This window comes from Bombus vosnesenskii, unplaced genomic scaffold (genome assembly GCF_011952255.1).
Source record: "Bombus vosnesenskii isolate JDL3184/JDL3185 unplaced genomic scaffold, Bvos_JDL3184-5_v1.1 scf7180000013267, whole genome shotgun sequence".
NCBI classification, from domain to species: Eukaryota; Metazoa; Arthropoda; class Insecta; order Hymenoptera; family Apidae; genus Bombus; species Bombus vosnesenskii.
This window is the reverse complement of record NW_022882927.1, coordinates 5,688,274-5,714,545: the sequence shown is the minus strand read 5'-3', so window position 1 is coordinate 5,714,545 and position 26,272 is coordinate 5,688,274. Positions and strand designations below refer to the sequence as shown.

At 39.1% G+C, this 26,272-nt stretch overlaps 1 protein-coding gene across 3 annotated transcripts in view; it reads right to left on the bottom strand.

Annotated features, from left to right (window-relative positions):
- Positions 1–26,272, bottom strand: part of LOC117230758 (fibroblast growth factor receptor homolog 1-like) — a 112,874-nt gene that overhangs the window by 68,761 nt on the left and 17,841 nt on the right. The window contains exon 2 of one of the 3 annotated variants that reach the window (XM_033488506.1): positions 5,281–5,332. The exons of 1 other annotated variant lie outside the window; for it this stretch is intronic. Coding sequence is in view for 1 of the 2 variants with exons in the window: in XM_033488509.1 (XP_033344400.1) it covers positions 5,132–5,134 (3 nt within the window). In the remaining variant the exon portion in view is untranslated. Of the gene's footprint in view, positions 1–5,131; positions 5,150–5,280; positions 5,333–26,272 lie in introns of those variants that run through there. One more of the 3 variants, XM_033488509.1, reaches the window with a different exon arrangement.

The window sequence follows — 26,272 nt, the reverse complement described above, 5'->3', positions numbered from 1 at the left end:
GCTATCAGCTGTTACCAGGCCGCCATGATGGTTACCCGTGACCACCAACAAGATAAACGGTCCATTGGGGAAGAATGTTGTCTTACATCGTCAATTTATTATTATTTTGCCATTATATGCTTCGAATAAAAAAAATATACTCTCGTGGCGTCCTGAGTGCAACATGTGATTTTGGCGTGGCAGTCAATTAAATAGTACGCGGCAACTTTGCTATAACAAATAGATCTCAGTACGTAACTTATTTCCTCTGATAGTGTCCCACAAGTCTCCTCCTGAAACACCCACTTTCCCCTCGTAAACGGTGTCTCGTAAAACAAAGCCGCGCCAACGGTGTTCACGATCTTTTCTGCCGACGTCTGAGAGATAATCGACGTGGTTGGCCGCTTGTCGAAAGAATTTAGCTTAATCGGGCCGTGACTTCGCGAACTGGCTTACGATAAGACGCACAGGGAGCTCACGGTGGGCGTTTCATGTTAATCAAGCGTAACGTTTTGCCGAGGACCACCGACAGTAGAGAAAAATTCTCGCTCTAACGGATCGTGATATGGTCAAGCTTTCACTCGACTGCTGTATTATCGCCAATTGAGATGAAACCCTCTGTGTCCGTTTCGCTACTATTCGTTCCGTGCTCTTTTCTTATACAGGGTGTATTTCTTGTCTCTATAATGTTCAGCTTGAGCTGCGTTATTTTTATTGTTTGTTCTTTTCTCCTAAAAAGAGCCGAGTGTTTATTAGCCGAGTGCGCACAGCACGGTTTACATTAGCTTTTTGTCAGAAGATATAGAAAATACAGAAAATACGACAATGCAGTGAATTGATTAGTTTTTATCGTTAGCGCTATTTACGTCGATCTTAGCAAAAGAATCTTTCGACTGGCATCGGCGAGACAATTGTAAAATTCGGTACATCTCTGTGATTATTTAATTACAAACGAAATTATAAAATTTCCTTGATGAAAATAGTGTGGATGCGAATTTTGGTTCTCGAAGCAAGTTGTAAATAAATTCCAACTGCAACAATTTCATTCAGATTTTGCGCCTGTACGTAAATATTATTATACATTTGATATAATTTTATACGTGGATAATAATGCGGATACACGGAACGTTTATTATCTCACGTTCTAACAAACGAGAAAGGTTGAAAGCTTTAATTTATTCAGTGAGCAGATTTACTGTATCCTGTGCGATTTGCTCGAAGCAATGTCGTAAACAATCAATACCTAATTTAGCAGTGTTGTAAGCGATTACCTCGAGGTTTCCTTTAGAGGCATGCAAAACGCTTCCTGGTGGAGTTCATTCGCCATTGTGCGTCACGTACTCGTCACATCCTTCGACTAACGTCATACACATACTGTAACGCTAATTTCCATAAAATTATTAAGAAGCTCGAATACGAAGAAAGAACGTGGCAGATGGGATGTTCGACGACGTTTATTAAAATAACAGTCTGCCTGATTTGTCCCTTGACAATGAAATTCTTACTCGATCAACATTTTAGACACTCGAATATTTCAGATGTTTGACCATCTCTAAATACAACATCAAATTAACGATAAATATTCACGTCTACCATTAAATACTTGAAGAATCGATACGGTTGAATCGTCGTCGTAGAAATGTCTAAGAATAAAAGAGAACAAATTCTGGCTATCCGATACGTTAAAGCGAACAGACCCGTATATTCGTATAATATATAACATTGCCATAATTGAGCCAAGTTATGCAGAAAGCTAGCAACCCTCAATGATCTTACATTAAGTAAATTTAGTTGGAAGATTTTAATTTTTATACGAAGATAACTTCCTTCTATCGGGTTTATTTTATTTCTTCTTGCTCTTTTACTATGTTTTTCAATGGCGAATAATAGAATTGACAAGGTATGTGGTTTGCAAATTTTCTGCTAAAATAATTACGAGTTTAAGATACCACTACGACTTGGTAATTTTAATAATTATATAATGTAAGAGTATTTCTTTGGTGATCTTTTGCAAAATGAAGATCACAAAATTACGGGATCTGTACTGTGTTTAACGTATTTTTTCTCATTCTGAGAATTAGTGAAATTCTGCATAACTTGGAACAATTATCTCTTAGAATTATTAAATTCCTAACAATCGATTTCCATTTAGCCAAAACCTGTCCTACTCGATCCAAATTTCAAATATTATTCCAACATTTCCAATCCTTGATCGACCATCTCTAAACGCGACGCTCCATTAACAATAAATACCCGTACGCGCTATCAAATTCCTAAAGAATCGATGAACCTAAATCGTCGTGGTAGAAACGTGCAACGATAAAAGATGAAAATTCCAATTAAAACGAACAGCCCGTATACAGTACACGTAACGTGATATCGCCACATGTAATACAATCACCCGTTAGAATTGCTAAATTTCCCAAAATCGAACTCTACTCGATCGAAACGCCACATCCTATTAACAGCAGATACCCATTTATGCTATTAAATTCTTAAAGAATCGAAGAACCTAAATCGTCGTGGTAGAAACGTGCAACGATAAAAGATGAAAAATTCCAATTAAAACGAACAGCCCGTATACAGTACACGTAACGTGATATCGCCACATGTAATACAATCACCCGTTAGAATTGCTAAATTTCCCAAAATCGAACTCTACTCGATCGAAACGCCACATCCTATTAACGACAGATACCCATTTGTACTATCAAATGCCTAAAGAATCGATGAACTCAAATCGTCGTGGTAGAAACGTGCAACGATAAAAGATAAAAGTTCCAATTAAAACGAACAGCTCGTGTACAGTACATGTACTACAATATCGCCATGAATCGTCTGCCAGTATCAGTAAACTCCTGAAAATCAAACTCTGTTCAAACAAAACGTGTGTCATTCGATCCGAGTGTCAAAGGCTGCGATACTTCACACGCTCGACCATCTCTAAACGCGACATCCCATTAACAATAAATACCCATGTCTGCCACGAAGAATGCTCGAACGATCGATAGATCTAAATTGTCGCCGCACGAGCGTTCCTTCAACGATGAAAAAAGAAGCGCTGACTTTTTGCTGTTGGATAGGATAAAACGAACACCCCGTATATAGGTAGTGCCGTCTGCCCGACGGGTATAAATCTGGCCGATCGGGGCTGCAGAGACAAATACTGTTGTCAGCGGACGACAAGCCGTTTACAAGCAGAGGAAACGAAGGTTGGTAGCCTCGGCCACAGAGATAGCCGCTCCGTGAGACGGAGATCATTTGTCGCGGCGATCTTTCTAACGCTGTCAAACGCTCTCCTTCACGCACGCCTGCCTCTTTACCGTGCTTCACGCACCGTTCCAGCCTATGATTTAACGCCACGTGCAATTTCACCAACGATCCCTCGACTTGTAATAGGCTTTTGTTCTTGCCTTCGAACGTTCTTGTCGTAGGAAGTCAGCTTCGCGTGTCTCTCGACGTTTGGATAAGCTCGAGTACGTTGGCTTGAAAGCGTAGAAAGTTTATGAGGAAGTCGTTGGAGTCGAACACTCGAGTTCTTTGAGAAGCAAGCAAATATATCTAAGTATATAGATATTGGCTTGGGGAATTTTTGACGGTTCTTGCGGAGTCCGAAGATGGAAGCAAGAGAGAAGGAACAGTCGAGTTGGGAGTTGAGATCTTTGGTGTTTTAGGATATTTCTCTTCCATTCAAGGGTGCAATGTTGTTTTACCAATTGGTAAAGAGACGACAAAAAGATTGGGTATAATACAATGTTTAGATTTTTTAGAATTCCGCTAAATTTCTTGATATTTTGTTGTTCGTGTTCTTTCAGCGTTGGCAAAGAGCTGAGACACGATGTAGTTAATTTTGAAATATTCCATCGATTAGAATCGTATTTCAGTCACGATCGCTATAAATCGTCGTGTAATAAAATGCGAGATACGAGCTGAAAGATCCGATGGAAAATTTATTCGTAATTCGGGAAATTCATAAAAATTCCACTTTGTTCGATTCGTTATATGCACAGCTTCGCCATAAACCATCAATTTTTTCTTTTACGTGATTGAAATATGTATCTGGAAAGAACAAAACCTAAGTGTACTACGCATAGCTCGGACAGTCAATTTCCATACTTCGTTCCTCTGGCTTTAATCGGCGTACAACATAGAGTGGCTCGTTTCTCATCGCGCGACAATGAACCGTAAAATCAGGCTTTTACATTAGAATGAGCCCACATGCGACACAAGCGTCGCGTTGCCCGCGTAACGCCCCACAATGACACAATTCACGGTCGCGCTCCGATGCGACAATGCGCGCTTGTTTGCCGGCACAATGAACAAACGACGATTCAACCACCACACAGATACACGTGAGAAAATATTTTAGAACCTGTTCCTCCCGTGGAAATCGCGATTTTGTCCTGTGCCAGAATCTAAAACGATAATGGATCCGGATCAAGGACGAACACAAAAGTAATCAAAATAATTCGCGATAAAATTCTTCGTCCCTTTCAGAATCCAACCTTTTTTTAAATCGACGACAGAAATTGTCTTTCACTAATTACTAATTATATATTTATAGATATTTCCTCTTACGGTTTCACAGCAAAAGATAAATCTTGGTAAAACTTGAAATCGATTTTACAAGATTTACAAATACAGTGATCGTACGATCGATTAATAATTTAGCTATATAATAAATCTGAGAGATTTCTATTTTATGGCTGAATCGACTCTTTTATGTTTCACCTTTTATATAAATTTTCTATCATTTTTTTTTTCGATTCTAGCGTAGCGGCTGACTCGTCAAGAGTCGCCACATCTACACAGCGCGAGCAAAATTTCCATTTTAAATTCCATCTCTTTGCTCATGTTCTGTATCCATTGCAATTGCAACAAACGCGTATTACGCATACGCTGAATCAAATTGTCTTATCTTTCAACCCTTTCGCGCAACGTTTCATCCTTCGAATCAGGACACCTCGAAACGTGACCGGGTTATCTAACGAAAAGCAGGTCGGATTGGTTACGGTTTTCGCGATGGAACGTGGTGGACGAAACCGGTGCACGATCGCGGCGCGCGTATCCTCTTCGTTCATTCATCGAGAGAAACCAGTTTTCGTCGCGGTGGTCCGGCAGATCGCGAGTCGGATAAATAAGCGCTCGTTACCATGAGGTGACGCGACCCAACGTTGTCACGCGACCCACCAGGAAACCTTCGTGAAACCGAAATATCATCGTGGTCCCTGGTCTGATCGGACGAGAACAATCTTCTTCTCCTTCTTCTTTTTTTTTTTTTCTAAATAAAAAGAGGCTTACGATATAAATGGAGATAGCATGGTTTAGGTTGATCCAGGATTAACCCTCAATTCTAGAACATGCAAATACGTATCTCAAGTTTATTATTGTATCGTATATATAATTTCATTGTATCAGTTTTCGAAATCTCCTCGAATATCTTTGTATTTATCTTGGGTATTGACTTATGTTAATATATTTAAGAATCATGCTAATTTCTTTAACATTAGAATTACATATAAAAGTCTAATTTCGGTTTATCAATTGTCGAAGTCTTCCTCTTTATCAACAAGTTCCTATTATTTTCAAAATGTTTAATTTAATATCGTATCGATCCTCTGAAGCTTCCTCGTTCTGTTAGCAAGCAGATTTGTTCGTATCGTTTTACGCATTGCTATAAAATTGAGAATTACTCGCTTTACACGTACGCACGTGTATATTTTTTAAGATTCTAACGAGTCAATTTCTCTGACACAGCAACTACATGCCTAAATTCGCTTTATCGATTTTCCTAATCTTCCTTTTCCTCTTCTTAACGAATAGTTCTATCTTCACGTATCGTTTTAAAATCCAGAGTTTTCTCTTTCACGTACGTCTAAGATTTTTACCTCTCGCGTGTACAAACGTCTCTTTTTGTATTGGGTTGGCAACTAAGTGATTGCGGATTTTGTCATGGCCACCTAATGACAAAATCCGCAATCACTTAGTTGCCAACCCACTAGAATTCTAAACAACGTGCGCCGCGATTCGATTCGAAATTCGATTAAAAATCGAATATTTCCCATGTTACGATCTAACGAGACGCTCGTCACGCACGAGGCGAGGTATATTTTTATCGGAAGGCGTATTAAAGTGCCATAAGCCGGACCGTCTGTCGGAAAATATTCCAACTATCGGTCGAATCATGCTCTGATCACGGCGAGTCCTTCAGAAATAGTAACGTCACGCTTTGATATCTGGCACACCGAAACATCGATCGGTAGAAATCGTCTGATTTGCATAGAATCGACAGACGCGTTTGTATCGGTCTCACCGCCACGAATTACGACGAACGAAACACGACGAGCTCGAGGGGTGGAATATTAAGCAGACGTGTTCACGACACGGTCCTGTCATTTGTCGTCTTGTGACCTCAAGGTGCAAGAACGTTTCTTCTCTTTCTTTTTCTGTACATGGATCGATATCTCGTACTCTGATCGATAGCGATCTGAATATTGGACAAAGTCGCTGCTCCCTACGATTAAAAAGAAACACACATCGTACTGTAAGGTTGTTGACTATTTCTAACGCTCTAAACGTATCGAGTCTTGAGCAGAAATATTTTTTTATTATCGTTTAACCTCCGGCCGATTTATCTCCTCGCGTTGAATCAACGAAATGCAGTTAATTAGCTTCTTGACGATTGAATATGAATCTACTTACAAGTGTAAGAAACGAGTAAAAGAAGCTGGCTTTCTGAGATCAGTGGACCGCGTCGAAGGATCTTCGAAGGAATCATCGTTGGGAGACGGGCGAGCGAAGAAGGCGGGGGGACTGGACATCCGAAAAGTTGGTAACCACGCGCTCGGCGAAAAGAAACGCGCGTGCCCCGGCTCGTTTCCCCGGTCGTATCCTTTATTTTCTTAATTTCCAGCGATGCTCCTGCAACTAATTACCATCCCCGTACGTGCAGCCATAAAGCTATCGAGCCCACGACCACGCTCGATCCCTCGATTGAATTTCAAATCGGCCGGCCAATTAAAAAAAGAAAGAGAAGAGGAGGAAGAGAATCGCTCTCGAGCCGCTTGGCCAATTAAGAAGAAAAAAAGCAGAAAGAAGAGAAACAAACAAACTGAAGAAACGACGAGCGAAAGAAAAGGAAAAAAGGGAAAAAGGCTGGGACGAAGAAAGGAAACGTAGAACGAGAAAAGGCTGCCGCGTTAAAATGAACGACGATTCACGGACAAGAAGGAAAGAGAACGAGTCTAAGTAGATCGTATCGCGTTCCAGGCAATTATTCTGCAAGTCAGGTGCAGTTACGGCTGCCTTGCAACGGCACAGCTTTCCAGCCAGGGGCAATCGGTTTCGATCGGCAACACAGGCTCGCGGTAATGTAATCGCGAAAAGGGTAGCCCGTGTAGCGGCGATAAGACGCGGGACGACGTGAAATCTCGAAAGATTCGTCGCTATATTACGCGAGAGAGAAAAGGAGCATCGATCTTATCAATGGCGGCTGCTACACGAAGGATTGTCACGAACGTACGTACATTGTGATAAGAGTAAAGAGACGTAGGTTGGATTCGAATCGGTGTAAGATTGTCACGGTGATTCAGCTGGAATTATTATCGCCGCGTTTCTCGTTCACGCTGCTCTTTAACCGAGATAATCGATGCACCACCCCACGATCGCTTAATTACTGCTCGCTCCTGTCCCTCGTGTATCTTTGGTACGTGCACGTAAGCACTCGGCTGTCGCATTCTCGTCGTTGGAAACAGCACGTCGAAAAATGGCCATTTTTCAATCTCCTGGCGAACGAAAAAAGAAAAACTTCTGCAGCACGAAAGATCCACGTTTGAGAGCATCTCTCGAGAAACTGCAAATGCAATTTAGCCGAAACGCGATGGAATGGTTGAGAAAGACGAGCGCGAAGATGAAAAAAAAGGTGGCAGCAATCGAAGAATTTACCAATACGTCGACGAAATAATTCGGTGGATATTCTGCTGGTAAATCGATCGAAATTTGGACGTCGCTGTTGGCTATCGTTCTCGCGTTATTTGCTCGGTTTCAAACTTCCATCGATTTGTCAGCAGAGTTTGCGAAGGATGATCGCGCGGATACCGATGAACGATTATTCCGTAGCTGGATAAACGGATAGATTTCTTCTGGCTGATGCTTTTTCATTTCCCGCAAGGATTTTTCGTCCGCCAAGGAGACGCAAAAATGGCCATTTCTTAAGATTCTCCGTCACCTCGCGCTTTCGCATTTCGTTGGACATTATTTATGGCAGGATGTCGCGTCGGGTTGTTGGAAAGTTTGCAGCGAAATTTAATCCTGCTACGATCTTTCAACTTTTGTTTCTCAATCTTACTCTCGTGTTAGAAAAGAGAAAGTATTTGCGATGTTGCAGGAAGATATTTCAAATAAAATTGAAACGAGCAAACGCGTATGGATCTTCCTCGTACTTCGTTCGAACGGCGAAGATATTTTGCAACATTGGACAAATGTAATTGTATCGAAAATAATGGAAAGAACTTAGTGGCAGGTTTAAGAAAGATTTAAAGTTCTAATTTGTAGCGAAGTATCTTATCGTCTAATGACAGTTGCTAATTACGTTCGCAAGTGTTTGTAACGTTTGTACATTTTCATAGATTACAAAAATGTCGTACCATGAAAATGCGAGGATCGAGGCAAAAACTCTTCGTTGGAAAATAAGCACGTAGAGATACTTTTTGTAGCCACTGTACTTACGTTATACGGCCATTATTCTGCACATATAGCGTGTGTACAAGTCACTCCCCTAAGTCGTGCTTTGGTTATAAGCACGAATGTAGATCAGTAGTTACACCTGGCAACCTGTATACATATATTTGATATATCAGACAGATCAAATTAAGATAAAGGTATCTGCTGAAGTACGCTTGTTGATGCGAGTTTGCTGTCAAGGTTTTCAACTGAGTAATGGCACTTTGTGTAACTCTTGGATCTTCCGTCGAGTTAATTAACGTTACTTTGGTAATTACGATAATGGCTGAGATTTATTAGTAATTATTCGCCATTGAAAATTCAATTGAACGTTCTAATCGTTATCAACGCCTCTGCAAGCTAATCTTTATTATTCTAAGACTAAAATTTAAGTAAAACCAATTCCTCCTTTTACATTCCTCCTTGCACCGTAATTACGTCTTATTAAACAAATTCCTCGGATCTTCGTCTCAAGACCTTCAATCTTCTCGACCATCGTTTCTCTCTCCAATTATTCTCTCCGACTCTGGTAAAAACAACACGACAAGACGATCGTGCTCCTCCTATTCGAGCTATCGCTCCAAAAGCCGCAAAGACTCTTCTCCAATGATTCATCATCGAACATTGAAAGATCCAATAAGTAACTATGTGGATCTTGGTTTTCCTTCTCACACTTTGATTGATACGTTCACGTAAGTAGCGGTAATTCGCTGGTTAATCGAGCACCGCTCTAATTAACGCAAGGGAAAAAACTCGAGCACAGAAGACGGTTATGATGGCGACGCGATAATACATCATATCGAAGGTTAATTATCGCAAAGGATCTCGCGAGGATCTGCATCGTCTGGCCAGACGCAACGGTTGTTATTTACGGATACGGTTATTACTTTGGCAACCATATTTCTTTCGATCGTGCATCGTGCAGAGTCGCGAGCCGCTGAGCAACGCCACCCAACCGCACCCAATGCTCGCGAAGACAAGGACGTGGCTATACTGGGTGTCCAGCGTGGTTAAGATGATTTGCCAATGTTGCAAAGGGTTGAAGATTGGAAGGACAGTGAGTTTGTCGTATGGACAGACACGTGGAGAAATTTATAAAAAGTAGTATTACGTGTTATGTATTAGGTTGTCCTAAAAGTTTCTTTTTTGTTTCATAAGATGATAATAGATGGATAACAATTTCTGTTTTATATTATTTTATTGAATTAGATATCATGTATTTCGTTATATATTATGTTCGTGCATAATTCAATAAACTAATATAAAACAAAAAACATTGTAAGTCTATTGTTTCCTTATTAAACGAGAGGAACTATTCGAACAACCTAATATGTATACTGAAGTATACAGGGTGGTTGGTAACTGGTGGTACAAGCGGAAAAGGGGTGATTCTACGCCACTGTGTTACAATCCAAGTGGTATGAGAAAATGGATTTTTCCACTTTTCTTCTTCTTTAGAATTTCATATTTTGAGATACTTTGAGTTTGAGGTCAGTTAGGAAAAGATTGATACAAAATTTTAAAAAGGGAATTTAATCTCATGATTCTTAATGAACGAAACAGTATATTTTTGTACTTTGTGCAATACAACAGTGTGTAATTGACTGAAATTTTTGGCGATGAATGAATTGTCAATCGATAAGTGACAGAAGAATCATCTTAGATCTGTGTTTCTGTTTTTTTTTGTTTCTATCCTTTTAAAATATCCTGCAATTCTGCCTGTATATTACTATGAAAGACTCACGCGAGTATTCACAAAAGAATAGTGTCTTCCTATGATTTCTAAACAATTGGTGTTACAGCCAATAATAAACTATTGTAACGTACCGATATTCTGCAATAAATAGATATCAACAATATTCAGAATTAAATACCAGAATACGCTTTGCCACTTGTTTGCTATAGAGGAAGACACTCTAAATTCAAGCTAACGTTAAAATGTGCAAACAGAGTCACTCCAAATATTAAGCTATATCCATCGAGAAGTTCCTACTTAATCTTACAATTTTTCAAAAAAGAAGAAAAAGCACAAAATGAATAAAACTTAATATACTATAGAAGATCAAACTCTAAATTATTCTAACTGTATACAGGGTGGTTGGTAACTGGTGGTACAAGCGGAAAGGGGGTGATTCTACGCGAAAACAGAAGTCGAAAATATAGAATAAAAATTTTTCGTTCGAGGCTTTGTTTTCGAGAAAATCGACTTTGAATTTTCGTTCGGTACGCGTGCACTTTATCGCGTCTCGTTACAACGGATCTCACTGTAGATCGTTGTCTCGATGGAAAAATTAAAAAAAAAATTTTTATTCCATATTTTCGATTTCTTTTTCGCGTAGAATCACCCCCTTTCCGCTTGTACCACCAGTTGGGTTGGTAACTGATTGCGGATTTTCTCAATACCATCTAATGACAAAATCCGCAATCACTTAGTTGTATATCATTGTACAAATTGTACATTAACATCGACGACGAATCACGACAGTTACTTTATTACAAATTAATCGTAGAAATTAAAATTTTTGGGTAAAGATGAACGGTGCTTCGAATTTGGACGTGCAATTCGAAAATTAAAGACTGAAATATAGGCGTAGATTTTTGACGAAATATTCTGCTGAACTTTGAATTGGGAATTTTATGATTTTTAGAACTGTGTAATAATATAATAATATTATGTGTAATGATACACGTACTCTGCGTTGTGAATATAGATTTTATTGAATTTATAGAAGTTAGAGAGTCGTAGAATTTATAAAATTTGTATTTGTTTAGAAAATCGAGACGCAGCAATCGAATCAGTAAGGTCGCTCTCGTACCTTTTATGAGAAATACGAACGCTGAGACAGCGTCTCAGCGCTGTAACTTCAACGATAGGCATCTTCGAACGATTTTCTGCATTTTATTGGTCAGATAGAGAAGGTTAACCAGGCCCGGTCGAATGACCGGTTTCAAAATTTAATTGAAAATTGTAAAATACATTGTTGTTTATACAATCGTAGTTGTTATTTTATTTGTTCGTCTCGGTTTACGTAAATTCTTATATTATCCTATTAATCAATTTCTCGATTTTTGTTCATTTAATAATTTGCATACGCTTGGACGAATAAAAGTACAATCTTAAATTAAATTTTGAAATCGGTCGTTTGACCGGGCCTGGTTAGGTTAACGTTAGTTCCAGTATAAATTATTACAACTCTTTTTTCATAAACAAACGATATAAAATCGGATGTAGGACTACTTTTCCCCTCTATCTGCAATCTAATTAAGGATTTTCATTCGTAGCATCGTACTATTCTACTTAATTAGCATCTCCTATCTAGAATTCTTTCATCGTTCAAGATACATCGAAATACTTGAAATTTCCTGTTTTCTTCACCTTTTCTTCACCTTTCGAGTTACATTATTCACGCTGTTACGCGATAACGACTAGATATTTCAATCTCGATGAAAAGAAGCAAAAACCACACAAAGAAGATAATAAAGTAATTTGAATATTCCTCGCCTTCGAAATGTTAGACACAGAAGAGTCCACGGGAGAAAGAAGAAATGCCAATCTTAACGAAAAATTGGACTTCTACGAGCTTTCGTACGCTTCTGCGCGTGTTTTTCGTCGCTGACCGTGTCGTGTTAATTTTTTACAAAAATCGTCCCGAATTTTACGATGCCTGGTTATAAGAAATCAAGCTACATCAACGTACTTTTCCTTTTTTTACATTTTAACAAAATAACACGAAGAATGAAGTATTTTATTTCGATACGATATCCACGAGAAGATACGAAATTGCCACGTTGTATATCGAGAAATAAATTTTCGTTTTCCCAAAAATCCTACAAAATTTCTCCTCATCCTTTTCTCCCAATCAACTCTTCGCATACAGTCGAGGGCAAAAATACACGAACAGATAAACTAATTATTAGGTTGTCCGGAAAGTGTCTTTCTTCCACAAACGTGTTTTTTTACAACGGTGCAGCTTCATACAAACGCGAGGAAAAAATAATATAAAATAATAATAACAAAATAATACAAAACAAAACACGTTGTGCGTCTATTATTTCCTCATAAAACGAAAGAAACTTTTCGGACCACCTAATAGATATCAAAGTTTCTAATCAAACTATTTAGTATCAGCGTAATGTACTTAAGTTCCACTCGTTACGCGTATATCTCCGCAGTATATAGATCAGCCAGTAAATAATTGAAATTACTATGTACCTGTCCGTACGTAAACGAGACCTGTTTAACGAAACCAACGTCGATACCTAGTTCCCTTGCCATATTTGCCCAATTATTTTTACGTGTGCTACATTCCAGGAAATAAATTGCACGAGACACCCTGTATAGGGGGAGGTCGGTCGGTTGCAGGGTGTACGAGGCGACATAAAAGGATAGGTAACATCGTTGCGTTTCCCTGTTCCTCATTAGCATATCCGATTACGGGTCGCAATGTGCACTGGAACGAGATAATTAGAAAAGATTGCGCGGAGAGTCCGTTTCGCGGTGCGCAACACCTCGACCATGTGCGTGTGTATGTGTGTGTGTTCCTCCTCCTGCCTTTGCATTTCTTTTTTCTTCTTCTTTTCCCCCTCCTCCACCCTCTTCTCCATCTCACTGTTTCTTTAATCCTCTCGAACAAACAACGAGGAAGTGAATTATGATCGACAGACGCGCCTATCTACGGCGACGAAAAGAAAACATTTAACTCGTCGTTTTTCGTCGGACGTCCATACGCATTTTGGCTCGCGTGGAGGATTCAATTTACTCCGGCCACGTGCAGACCAACGCCCTCGATCCTTCGGATCGGTATAGAATTACTCGGTCGATCTCTCGTTGCTTTTATTGCCGATTGAAATTGGTTTTGCGGAACGGTACTTGATTAACGAAATTGATCATTTGCATGAACGCAAATAAGAAGCGAGGGTAGAATTATGTGCAGGATTATCGGGGTAGAGTGGTCGGTTTTTAAGCGAAACAACCATTTATTTATTATTACGCAGCAGAGATATGCCAGGGTATTGTATTTAATTATCCACAGAGAAAATTAATTTAGCGTAGTTTCTTCGGTTATTATTGGCCTCCTTCTCGACTTGTCGATGGCCAACGTTCAGATAACGCGTCATTTAATTTGCAACTCCTTGCGGCCCGTTTCTGCCATCCAACTTTGGCGTCTTACTATGAGAAAGAAGAATATGCTAATATGAGACAGAATCCGAAGATTCTTCCTCGTCACTGTTTCGTTTAGATCTTACGACTTTGTCAATTAAAAAAAATTGAGATATTTGGAATGGTTTTTTGACTTTATTGTTTTACTATGAGGAAGAATATGCGACTATGAGATCTTCCTCGTCGCTGTTTAATTCCGTTTAGATCTTACGACTTTGTTAAATTTAAAGAAATTGAGATATTTGAAATGGTCTTTTGACTTTATTGTCTTACTATGAGGAAGAATATGTAACTATGAGACAGAATCCAAGGGTTCTTCCTCGTCACTGTTCCGTTTAGATCTTACGACTTTGTCAATTAAAAAAAATTGAGATATTTGGAATGGTTTTTTGACTTTATTGTTTTACTATGAGGAAGAATATGCGACTATGAGATCTTCCTCGTCGCTGTTTAATTCCGTTTAGATCTTACGACTTTGTTAAATTTAAAGAAATTGAGATATTTGAAATGGTCTTTTGACTTTATTGTCTTACTATGAGGAAGAATATGTAACTATGAGACAGAATCCAAGGGTTCTTCCTCGTCACTGTTCCGTTTAGATCTTACGACTTTGTCAATTAAAAAAAATTGAGATATTTGGAATGGTTTTTTGACTTTATTGTTTTACTATGAGGAAGAATATGCGACTATGAGACCTTCCTCGTCGCTGTTTAATTCCGTTTAGATCTCACGACTTTGTCAAATTTAAAGAAATTGAGATATTTGGAATGGTCTTTTGACTTTATTGTCTTACTATGAGGAAGAATATGTAACTATGAGACAGAATCCAAGAGTTCTTCCTTGTCACTGTTCCGTTTAGATCTCACGACTTTGTCAAATTTAAAGAAATCGAGATATTTGGAATGGTACGATAAATCATCATAGTTCGGTCCTTAACGAGACGAGATGGTACCATGCGTTTTTCAGATATTTGGGAAATAACTACGTAACTTGGCACGTAATAATGTCTTGGATAGATTCAGCTGATTTTTATGAGTCAAACACGCTATTAAGACTCTGATGGCTAGAAATTCATTTTCTCGTAGGATACGCTACGTTCTTTTACGAGGGACATTGAAATCTTCAAAGCGACGACCGCGATTTTGCTTGCAGCGGCGATTAACTTTTAACCTTCGACGGAGCTGTGTTCCACTTTGAATAAACGTTAAAGCGACCCACAATAAACTAATGAGAAAGAAGCGCGAGAAAACATTCTGCTTGCAAAAAGAAAAGAAATTCCAACATCTATCAACCACCTATCGTCACGAAAAGACAGACAACGTCCTCTGCAAACAAGCCTCTGCAAACTCTTTCAAATTCCTTAGCAATGTAGAAATTCAAAATACACGAACAAATCTAAAGTCTTGAAGTCCTGAAAATCAAGTCACAACCAGTCCGGTATCCTTAAAATACCAAGATCCAACTCCACAACCATAAATTCTACAATCGTGTCATCTTCAAGCCCTCGAAATCGCAAAATTCCACCACTTCGAAACGTCGTCTAAAGATTCCTAAAAAATTGACGAGTCTGCAAAGTCAGGGAACCTTCGTGCCAGACGTAATCTGGAAATCTCGAGATCGCAAATTTCCAGGAACAAAGATCGTTCGAAGAATGAAGATCGGTGCAACGGAGCATAATGGAAGGAGCTGGATGGAAGCTCATCAGTCATCTTCGGGGACGAAGGATCATGGCGGAGCGGTGATTGGCCGATGACCGTTTAAGGAATCGCGATAATACGGGTTTCGTGGCACGGTTTTACGAACATAGCCACGCGTATTTCTCGTTCACCCTCGGACTGTTTTCTCTAAAACGATGAAACAAGCAACGGGGGTTTGCATTAATCATCATTAAGCCCAGCTTGGCACCGGTTGAAGTCGCTGGCCACGAAATAATGAGGCCGTTCTACGTCGGAGATTGTACACCCTTAATCTCGATTGGCATCGAATAACACGGCACTGGCTACCACACATATTTTCTTCCTCCTGCTGCTGCTCTTTATTTCTCCTCTTTTCCCTTTCGTTTCATTTTTCACTTTTTATTTCTCCTGCTCCTCCGTGTCCTTTTCGTTTCCCAAACGAAAGACCGCGTCCTCCGACGCTTAGGCTCAGATTTTATCTGAGAGACGAAACACGCGGAGGAAAAGGGACCCTTCTGGGAGGTATCCGCCGGTAGTCAACGCGGATTTTCAATAATGGAGCCGAGATTCGAGCGTTAATCGGCCATCCTCGTGACAAATTCGATGGATTCTTCGGCTTAAATGGACGTGCAGCTTTTACGACGATGTACTGTGCTTCTTTGTTATTGTTGGCAAATGCTTTCCCTTCTCTCCGATCATTTTCTTTCGTAGTCAGACGAAACTCTTCGATCTACGAGGAGACACGTCGCTGGGAGACTGGTGGTTCCATTTTCTAATTGGATGGTCGAGGATTAATGGCTTATAGAGGAATTTCTTTCGTAGTGGAACAATGACAGGGCAAGGTACATAGTGAGAAGAATAAAAATCAAAGATGTAATATAAAATGTTTCGTAACACTAAGAATTTAGATCCAAGTTAACTTTTTCTTCAAGATATTCTCTTTTCTTTTAGCTTAAACATAGATTAAAAAATAAATTGTACCTATGAAACCGCGCAAAAGATATTAACAGACGATTTGCGATCAGAATAAAGAAATCGAATTCAGTTAATGTTAAACAGGCAATAGCAACGATTTCAATTCGATCCCAATTACTCTTGCTCGGATTATATCGAAGGCAGACCAAATAGAAGAGCCTGTTCTGGTTCGTGGATGGTCGCGCGAGTTATAATCGCGCGGAGAATCTTTTCAGGACGGTTGATACAGATCCTTTTGTCTTGCGCGCATGATCGAGCCACGCATCGTCGTCTAGTAATTGGCGGAATGAGCGCAACGAGGTCGAGTGATTGGCGAGTCTCTTCGTCAAGTTCCTTCGTGCCTTCGGCCTTCTATTTGATCCACACGATACCCTGTAATCGCGTTGCAATTCTGTTTCTTCTATGAATTAATTTCCGAGCAAACGTCCGTACGGATTTCATTGCAGTAGAATCGGCAATCCTTGACAGACGCGCGTGACACATTCTCACAGGCGAGCCGAGTCTTTCGTGTTCGATTTTGAGTTTTTCGTTCGATATACGAGGCTGAAAGAAGCTTGAGAAAATTCAAAGACAGTTACTTAAATGTGTCTACGAAATTTCGATGAACTTCATTTGGAAGAAAAATAGAAGAGAAGACGAGGCAAAAAGGAAGATAGAATAGGGTAGAAGATTTTATTATGCAGATCTACTGTACTGTTTCTGTTCTAGAAACGATACAGGGAAACTAAGCTTAATTTCAATTAAGATCCATTAAGTGGTTTTCCAGCGATTATTTTATTATTTTTATTTTAGGAAGAATATAGAGAAAATAATATTGTTCTGTGTTAAGACTGAATAAATGATTTTCTATTTCTTTTCAAATTTTCCCAAATAAAACAACGAATAATATAGATGTTTAGCCACGAAGAACACAGCTTGTTCGATATCTTTGTAAACGGCCTTAAAGATATAGCTGCATTAGGAGGAACATTCTGAGAAAGTTCGTGGCAGAGTTAATATGTCATAATTTTGGAATTTATCTGTCGTCTTCATCTGGAAGTCGGTCAACCTAATCACAGGAGAACGAAAACGTGACGGTAGGAATGACAAATAAAGGCGCAAAAGGAAAATGAAAGTAGTTGTTGAGTAGTCATCAGGGCATCTCTTATTTGCGGTTCACCGCAGCTGCGGTTAGCATTATTATGCAATCAGACGATTAGGGGCCGTATTATCGGTCCCTGCAAATAGCTTCATAAGGCGTTGCTAGTGGCCGCCAGCTATAAATATTGATGACCTATAGCAAGAGAAAATTGTTGCTTTGATATTCCTTCGCGACGAATCTTCCTTCTTCGTATGTTACGTATATAGTGGCTCAGAAAAATATTGCAAACGCCAAAGAAAACTTTTGCGAATATATTACGTGTACTAGTATAAGAATTTTTAAATAACCAAAGAGAAGCTTTTGTTTTTCATTTTGTTAAGAATATCGTACTATCGTCTTGCAGTAATTAAATAAAATTATTCGAACAGTAGTAGAATATATCCATAGAACTAAAACAATTTCTTTTGATTTTTTTCGCTAAATTAAAATATTAAACGAGTCTGGAAATGTATTTTGATATTCCCTCGCTATGGATCTTTCTCCTTTGTATGTTACGTATACGCTCAGAAAAATATTGCAAACACCATAGAAAACTTTTGCGAATATATTACGCGTACTAGCGTAACAATTTTTAAATAACCGAAGAAGAATTTTTGTTGTTCATTTTGTTAAGAATATCGTACTATCGTCTTGCAGTAGAATATATCTATAGAACTAAAACAATTTCTTTTTCTCGCCAAATTAAAATATAAAACGAGTCTGGAAATGTATTGTAATTTCGTTTACTACAAACGTACACTCGCTGAAAGATTTAACGTGTACTGTCTTTCTGTTTTTCTTCTTCTTTTTTTAAGTTCCTGTATGTATAAATCGATTAATTCAGGCAATAGACCAAACGAAGTAGAATAGATCGTGTTTGTGTGTTTCATTCGATCACAGTCGACTAGGAAGTCGATTAATCGCGATACACGGCACGCTTGAGTAAACGTGGATCGCGTTCGTTGCCACGCTATGTTTCGTGGAATCTGTTTGTCGAGCCGAGCGAAATTCTCTGGTAATTAGAACGATCTCTTTAACGTTGATATACGAAGGTATACGGCGTGTATCTTGGCGTATTACTATTATACCACATTACACTATATTACCGTACTTTTATACTCTACTTTTTGCCATCATTATTTAATGCACTACATTAGCGCAACTATGGCTAAGACTTTATTATTCTATTACTCGAATCTCTTAGTATCACCAGTCATACGTATTTAAAATATTTCAATCGATACTTTATTCTATTTGCTCGACCAAAACATATTATCAAATTACCAGGCTATTTCGTTGCAAATGTACTATCAGAATTCTCTTCAATCTTATCTTATTACGATATTTCTCTAATACACGAAACTACGATACCACGCTGTACGCTGTTCCACTACTATACAACTAATACATTGAGCTACACTACTGGCTCTACATTGTTCCCACTGTTACCACTATCGTCGACGTATTTCTTCAATGCGAAACTGTTATATTAAAATTCTGCAACGTCTCTATCGATACGATCTACAATGAAGCACAGAGGAAAAGGTGCGTTTCAAAAAGCAACGAAAACATGGATAACAGGAAAAAGAAGCACCGAAAGTGCAACATAACCCGGCCGCGTTATCAGCCCTATCTGCAACGTGTCGCGTGTTGTTGTTCCGCTCAGTGGTCCGACTTACTCGCTTTACGGCGTTATACCGTGTAACCGATCTCGTGTACTCGATAGAAGGCTGGCCATTAAAAATACACCAGCCCTGTATCCCAGTAAGGAGAGCAAGAAATACACATGTAGTCCAATTTGGAGAAAAATTTCGATACTAGAAACCTGGTTCTTTCGATTAACACTAGAACTACCGATGGTTAACACGAAGCTATTTCTACCAAAATCAGTGAAAATGACTGGTCTTTAAAAAATACTGAAGTAATGATAGAATATTTGTATATTTATTGATTTATTAATTTCTTACGGAAGCAATTCCACGTTACGTAGTACATTTTTGGTATTATTAATCCATCTGAGACTATGATCCTTAAACGAGGCTTGACAAATTTATAAAATTGTAGAACCAGTCATTTTCACTGCTGTGGTATTTCTAGTGTTAGCATCTAGCGATCTAGCGATCGATCCTCGTAATCGATCGATCGTAAAAATGTTAAAAACGCGTGGGAAGTTGTACAAGACGAGTTGTACAAAACTGGTTATTGGAGTTCGATAAACAAATTGCAGAACCCTTTTACACTTTGACAAGTACCAGCCATTTTGACTGGTGTTGGTATAAGTAGCCTTGATACAAAATTATTTCGAGTTTGGATACATAAAGAACAAGATAAAATTCATTATATTATTCCTTTGGTTATCGTTGCGAAAGTCACTACATCACTGTGGAAAAGAATATAGCATACTGTAGAAATTTTAAAATAAAATTGCGAAACCAGTCAATTTGACTGGTGTTGTAGTTCTAGTGTTAACACGTGAACTTGCACGAGCGTCGGTCTTAATTCAAATATTAGTTAACGGAAAAGAATATACTGTAATATTTTCTAAAAAATCAAGTTGTTACTTGCTGTAGCATGGTCGAATTTATCGTTGCTGTCGGAGCAAAATATGTAAAATTCATCGTCGAACTCGTGTTAATCGCAGGCACGCGTAACATTACGCGAAAGCGAACTTCGTTTTATTCCGCGAATAAGAAGAGGAAAAAAAATTGGCGAGAAGCAATAAACCTTCGTAACATTGTTTACGCTGATTCCCTGGAAAATACGCTCTCTGCTTTCGATGTACTTCCACGAACGATAATCCTTGTCCAAACAAATTCTTCCAAGTTAATCGTGAACTCGCTGAACTTGTTCGACGTGGCGAGTGTTCGTTTGTTTCACTGCAGCTCCATAAAATGGCTCTTGGATGGCTGCAACGAAGGGTTAACACGGGAAGAAGGGATCGTTCTCTCTCGTGGCACGCGTCGCCGTTTTCTTTTCTCTCTCTTTTTTTTCTTTTTTCGGCTGGTGTGGAAAGTAGCGCGTGACGAGGCCCACCTGGCAGAGAAATGTAACGAGATTCTTTCAGTGAGCGGCCTTTGTACCGTGTAAATGCGGCGCGAAGCGTTGTATATTGATTCTACGCTGGCTACTGTCGTTTTAGCTAATTTTTCGTTTATCTGCTTAACTGCGTGTAACGTATACAGTCGGCCATAAAAGTCTTCGTACGCTTTAGGAAGACACCATTTCGCTTGTCGTAGTAAAATTTGATGTTCGTGTGTGTTATACTTCGTGGAAAATTAAGAAGAACATGAAACGAAAGTGGTCATAGATCCTCGAACCAAGCCCCTCAATAAAATGATAAAATTCTCAGATCAACAAGATACAACAAAATTTGTTCATTTTCGGCTTAATCTTCGAGAAACATCCGCACGATTGCTACGATTACGTTGAACGTTTTATATTTAAATTCGAACTATCGTAAACGCGGCTGTTTAATTAGTACTCGTTTGCAATATAATTGTTCGTAACGTCTCGAGATAGCGACGAGATGATCGGAAGAAGATCGTTAACAGTTTCGTAATTTCGTAGCATTATCTAAATGCTAATTACTTGATCCAATTAAATTGGCCCGACAGCCACTTTCCTCTCTGTTGCTGTTGGATCTCATAAAAAACCACATATTAAGATTATCTTCCTAAAAGAACATCTCCAAAAAGGTTCGTTCGTTAATCAATCTTCTAATTAATTAAGGCTGGCAAATCTTGAAAAGCTTTTAATTTTATACAATTAGCCATACTTGCACACCAAAAACACACAAACTTCTTCTCGGTGGTTCGCCTGTAAATCAACATCAGAAAAAGAAGACGACGAAATATTACGAACAATATGGTCCTGTTCCCTTAACGACTCGCCTAACCCAGCCATAGACTTCCACGTGCCTAACTACCTACGAAAAATGGCGTTTTATGGAAAAACCACCGTTTTTTCTACGGTTTCTTTTTCTACTTCATCATTTAGGGTCCGCCTTGATCCGTGTTGTCTCGCACGCACGGCTGCCGTGCGCATCGACCGCGATAATTAGCGAATCCAGATTTCAGCCGATAAATTAAACCGCGAAGGTTCGTGCCGTAGCTCGCATGGCTGCGTATGCGCGTGCACGTGCAGCCGCACGCCAGGATACATACATTTCCACTCGTGACGATACTCTATCATGCGTACCAACATTCCGCGAAATCATGTTAATACGCTATTTGTTCCTACCGAATGGATCATTCCACTTTTTAACTGTATCCGATCGTTACACGATGCGGCTATTCGTCTGAATTTCTTCATAGTTAATCAAGTTATAAATTTTTCATCTAATCGTAGAATTTAGAAGTTCGTACAACGATTCTCTTCGCTGCCTGTCTCCTTCATTTTTCCACTTTTTCTTTCATACAGCAGCGTACGGATATATTGGCAACTAAGTGATTGCGGGGTTTGCCATTAGCTGATATTGACAAAATCCGCAATCGCTTAGTTGTCGAGCCGATACATTCGGAGAAGTAGATTCGGTCGGCGACAGTTTAGTTAGTCAGACATCGAGTAAGATCGAACACCTCTGACAAGCATCAAATTCTTTAGTTTCATATGACAATTTCATTTCTTTTTAATTTCGTATAACAATCATCTGTTTATAATTATTACTGGACTTACTATCTTTTACTATTAAGTATTATTACTTACTTATCTTCACAATCCGTATTCGTAAATGGAAGAAATTAGATTTGATTCGAAATTCGATGAAACAGCATGAAATAAAAGAAATTTGGAATTTTCGAACAAACGTGCAAAGATGTTCGAGCGGAATTTTCACTCGTTGCAACCAATTTCGCAATTTATGAACGTTGATTTAGCCATCAGGTTCGAACAGTTTTCCGCAACGGTTTCCCTCAATAATTCCTTTCATTATTTCCGCAAACGTAAGTAGAAACGGAGCTCTAAATGCTCGCTTATAGAGCCGCGAACTCGAGCTTGTTCTTCGTTTTTGGCAGCGGGCGAAGCTCGATGACGTCAATTCGCTATTCGAATTTCGAAATAGCATTTTCGATCGCGCAGCCAATTTACCTTTCTTTTTTTGCCTATTTTCCTGCTCCGTTTAACCAAGTTAGCTGTACTTTACACGATGATCTCGCGGGGAGATCTTTTATTAAAATCTTTAATTTCTCGCGTTTCGTCTCGACGATAAGCTCGTGGATGACGCGGATGCTGCAAGAACATCTCGCGAGATTTTTGCCCGCTAGCGAATTGAATGCCGATCGTGTTTAGTCGGAATCACTGCCAAACTGATTCCTGGTAATTTGCATGTTGATCATTTGCGGTATATTTATTAGACTCGAAGATGGAGATTTTTATAGAAAATTTTGCGTTGAAATTTTATTAAATTTTTATTCCCTACCGATATCATTTTCGAGAAACTGCCGCTGTTAGTATGTTACTAACACTGTAAACTGAAAATGTAACACTGAAAATACTGTATTTATATTATTATTAATTATCAAATTAATTAATTACCATAACGTCTATCGTTATGTAATTAATTAATTACATAACGTCTATCGTTAACTTTTGCAGCATCAAATTTTCTTTTAATATACTATTTTATTAATCTTAAAATAAAAAGTACGTATTACTAAAATATTGTTAACGACAAACAATAATAGCATTCTCAACTTTACGTCATCTCTAAAGAAACACAAGCATCGTTCTCTCCTGCAATTGCAATCTACCTTTAGAAAATTCCTTTGTATATCTTCATCATCTATTTACCGCTGAAAATTCCTGTTCCGCTTATTTCTCAAAATCTCTGGTCCATTTGTTTCTCAAGATTGCCGCTGCATTTATATGGCAAAATTCCTGCTCTACTCGTTTGTCAAAATTTTTTCCCTCCTATCAGCAGGTATCAAAGAAGGATTTTTCACGGCTATTTTCTCTGGTCACAAAGAGGAGAGAAATGTGCATGGTCATGTACCGTGATCGCAATAGCGATCGCATCGATGAGGTTTCGTTTATGCAGCATGACCCTGCACAGCAATAAAACGCTTTATAAGCGAAGACAGATGACTTCTGATTTAACCGTCACGTCCGCGAAACGTTTTAATTCCCCGACAAACGGCTGTCCGTCTTCCCTGTTGGCCGATTAATAGACTCGTTGCGTGAAAACGTTCAGCTGCATCCACTCGATCGTAGATCCACTCCAAGGCTTTCTCCTTTTCCACGGATGATTAATGGCATCGATCGACACTGACAAACATATTTTTTGTTCGCCATGAAACCATCGCGTGCATTTTGCCGCGTCATTTGCGCGTACATTGTGACACGTAGTATTAGTCGTTTGATAAGCCAAAGATAGACACGTTGAAAGTTGTGCCGCGAGCAAAATCAGCGTGAATATCAGTGCAAGTGCCGATGCGAATCTCGTTTGATGGCCGGTGAACGCTGTGCATAGCAATTAAGGCAAAGAGTTTTTGTTCTTCTACCGGGGGAGAATGTGGTTTTTCGTTTATTGTCCTTTCCATCGTTTTCCTTTTATTTCATTCCTCTTTAGCCCGTATGATACCTCTGTATATGTCTGTAGAATTTTTCCGAATCGTTGAAGTAAATAACACGTTTCAGTGATTCGTTCAATCTGATGGAATAATGCACAGAACTGAGAATATCGTTTATTTATCGGCGGATTTTATTTCTGTCCGCGACGAAGTGTATAAATCCGATCGCTAAGTTTGTTTTATCTATTCAAAAAATATATCACGCTCGAAAACCCACCGGTCGATTCCAGGAATTGTATCGGTTATATCGTTAACGAAGACCGTAACACGCGCTAAGAATACTAAGAATACTAAAATCCGCTTGAATATATTCGAAAAATGCACCGGGCCTAAGACATTACTCACCCACCTGAAGATCTTATTTTCTGCCGCAGCGAGGCGAACAACTCGTTACGAAAATTTCTTCGAGCTAACTTGAAAAACCATTCATCAATCTTAGAATTTTAGTTTCGTTCTTGACAAGGGCAAACGTCGAGCACCACGCGTCCAAAAAGTCTACTCTGCTTAAAAAATGCTCATTAACTAAACAACGTCACCGATCGATAAATCTTAATCGATTCCGTAATATTATTCTAATGTACGAAGAAAGTGGAGAAATCGAAAAACCGAACGTTACGTTGGAAACATCAATGACGATGGAGCCGAGGGACCGAGTGAGTCGATTCGTCTTTCTAGCACCTCGTTAGGTATCAATTAAGGCAGGTTTTTAACGCGTCGGCCCTTTTTAATTGGCCGTATCGCGAGATTTGTGGCGTTGAGAATAAACCGCGCGCCGGCGTGAAATTTATTAATAACCGAGCCCGTTAACCGGCCACCGTGTGCACGATGGATTCTCAGAAGAAAAACCGGCGACTGCCCACACGCGTCTTAACCGGCAGTCGCGCGTTTTCATTAACCTCAGGACACGATCGACCTCGTGTACCCCCGCTGTTACACAGAAAGCAACGCGATTCGTTCTTAACAACCTAAATCTTCGTTAAGTCGCTTCTGAGGAATCTTGTTTACACGATTTTTCTCTGGAATTGATCACCAGTTTCGTACGATGTATTTCACTATATTTGGATATACAACGGGACTCCGGTTATCCGAGTTCTGTTTATTCGAACTGATGTCGTCACAATGCTCGATTTACCGAATACAGTGGAATTCCGTTTATACGAACTTCATTTATACGAACGAAACTTTTGCAGCGCCTGGTTAATCGAACTTTAGCCGAGCTCCCGTTATCTCAACTTGAAGCAAGCTTTTATTATCTGAACTTTGACTGAAATCCTGTTGTCCGAACTTTCGCTGATATCCTATTACTTGAACTTTAACTGAGATCCTATTATCTGAACTTCAAGTAAGCTCCTATTGCTTGAACTTTAACTGAGATCCTATTACTTGACCTTCAAGTAAGCTCTTATTGCTTGAACTTTAACCGAGATCCTGTTATCTGAACTTCAAGTAAGCTTCTATTACTTGAACCATAACCGAGCTCCTGTTATCTGAACTTCAAGCAACTTCCTATTACTTGAACCTTAGCCGAGCTTCTGTTATCTGAACTTTAACTGAAATCCTATTATCTGAACTCTAAGGAAGCTCCTATTACTTCAACTTTAACCGAGCCCCTTCTCTCTGAACTTCAAGTAAGCTTCTATTACTTGAACCTTAGCGGAGCTTTTGTTATCTGAACTTTAACTGTGAACCTAGTATTGGAATCTCAGCTGAGCTTTTGTTATCAGAACTTTAACTGTAATTCTATTATCTGAATTTTAAGGAAGCTCCTATTACTTGAACTGTAACCGATCTCCTATTATCTGAACTCTGAGTAAGCTCCTATTACTTGAACCTTAGCCGAGCTCCTGTTTGAACTTCAAGTATGCTCCTATTGCTTGAACCTTAGCCGAGCTTCTGTTATTTGAACTTTAACTGTGATCCTGTTATTTGAACTTCAAGTAAGCTCCTATTACTTGAACTTAAACCGAGCTTCTGTTATCTAAACTTCAAGCAAGCTCCTATTACTTGAACTTAAACCGAGCTTCTGTTATCTAAACTTCAAGTAAGCTCTTATTACCTGAACTTTAACCGAGCT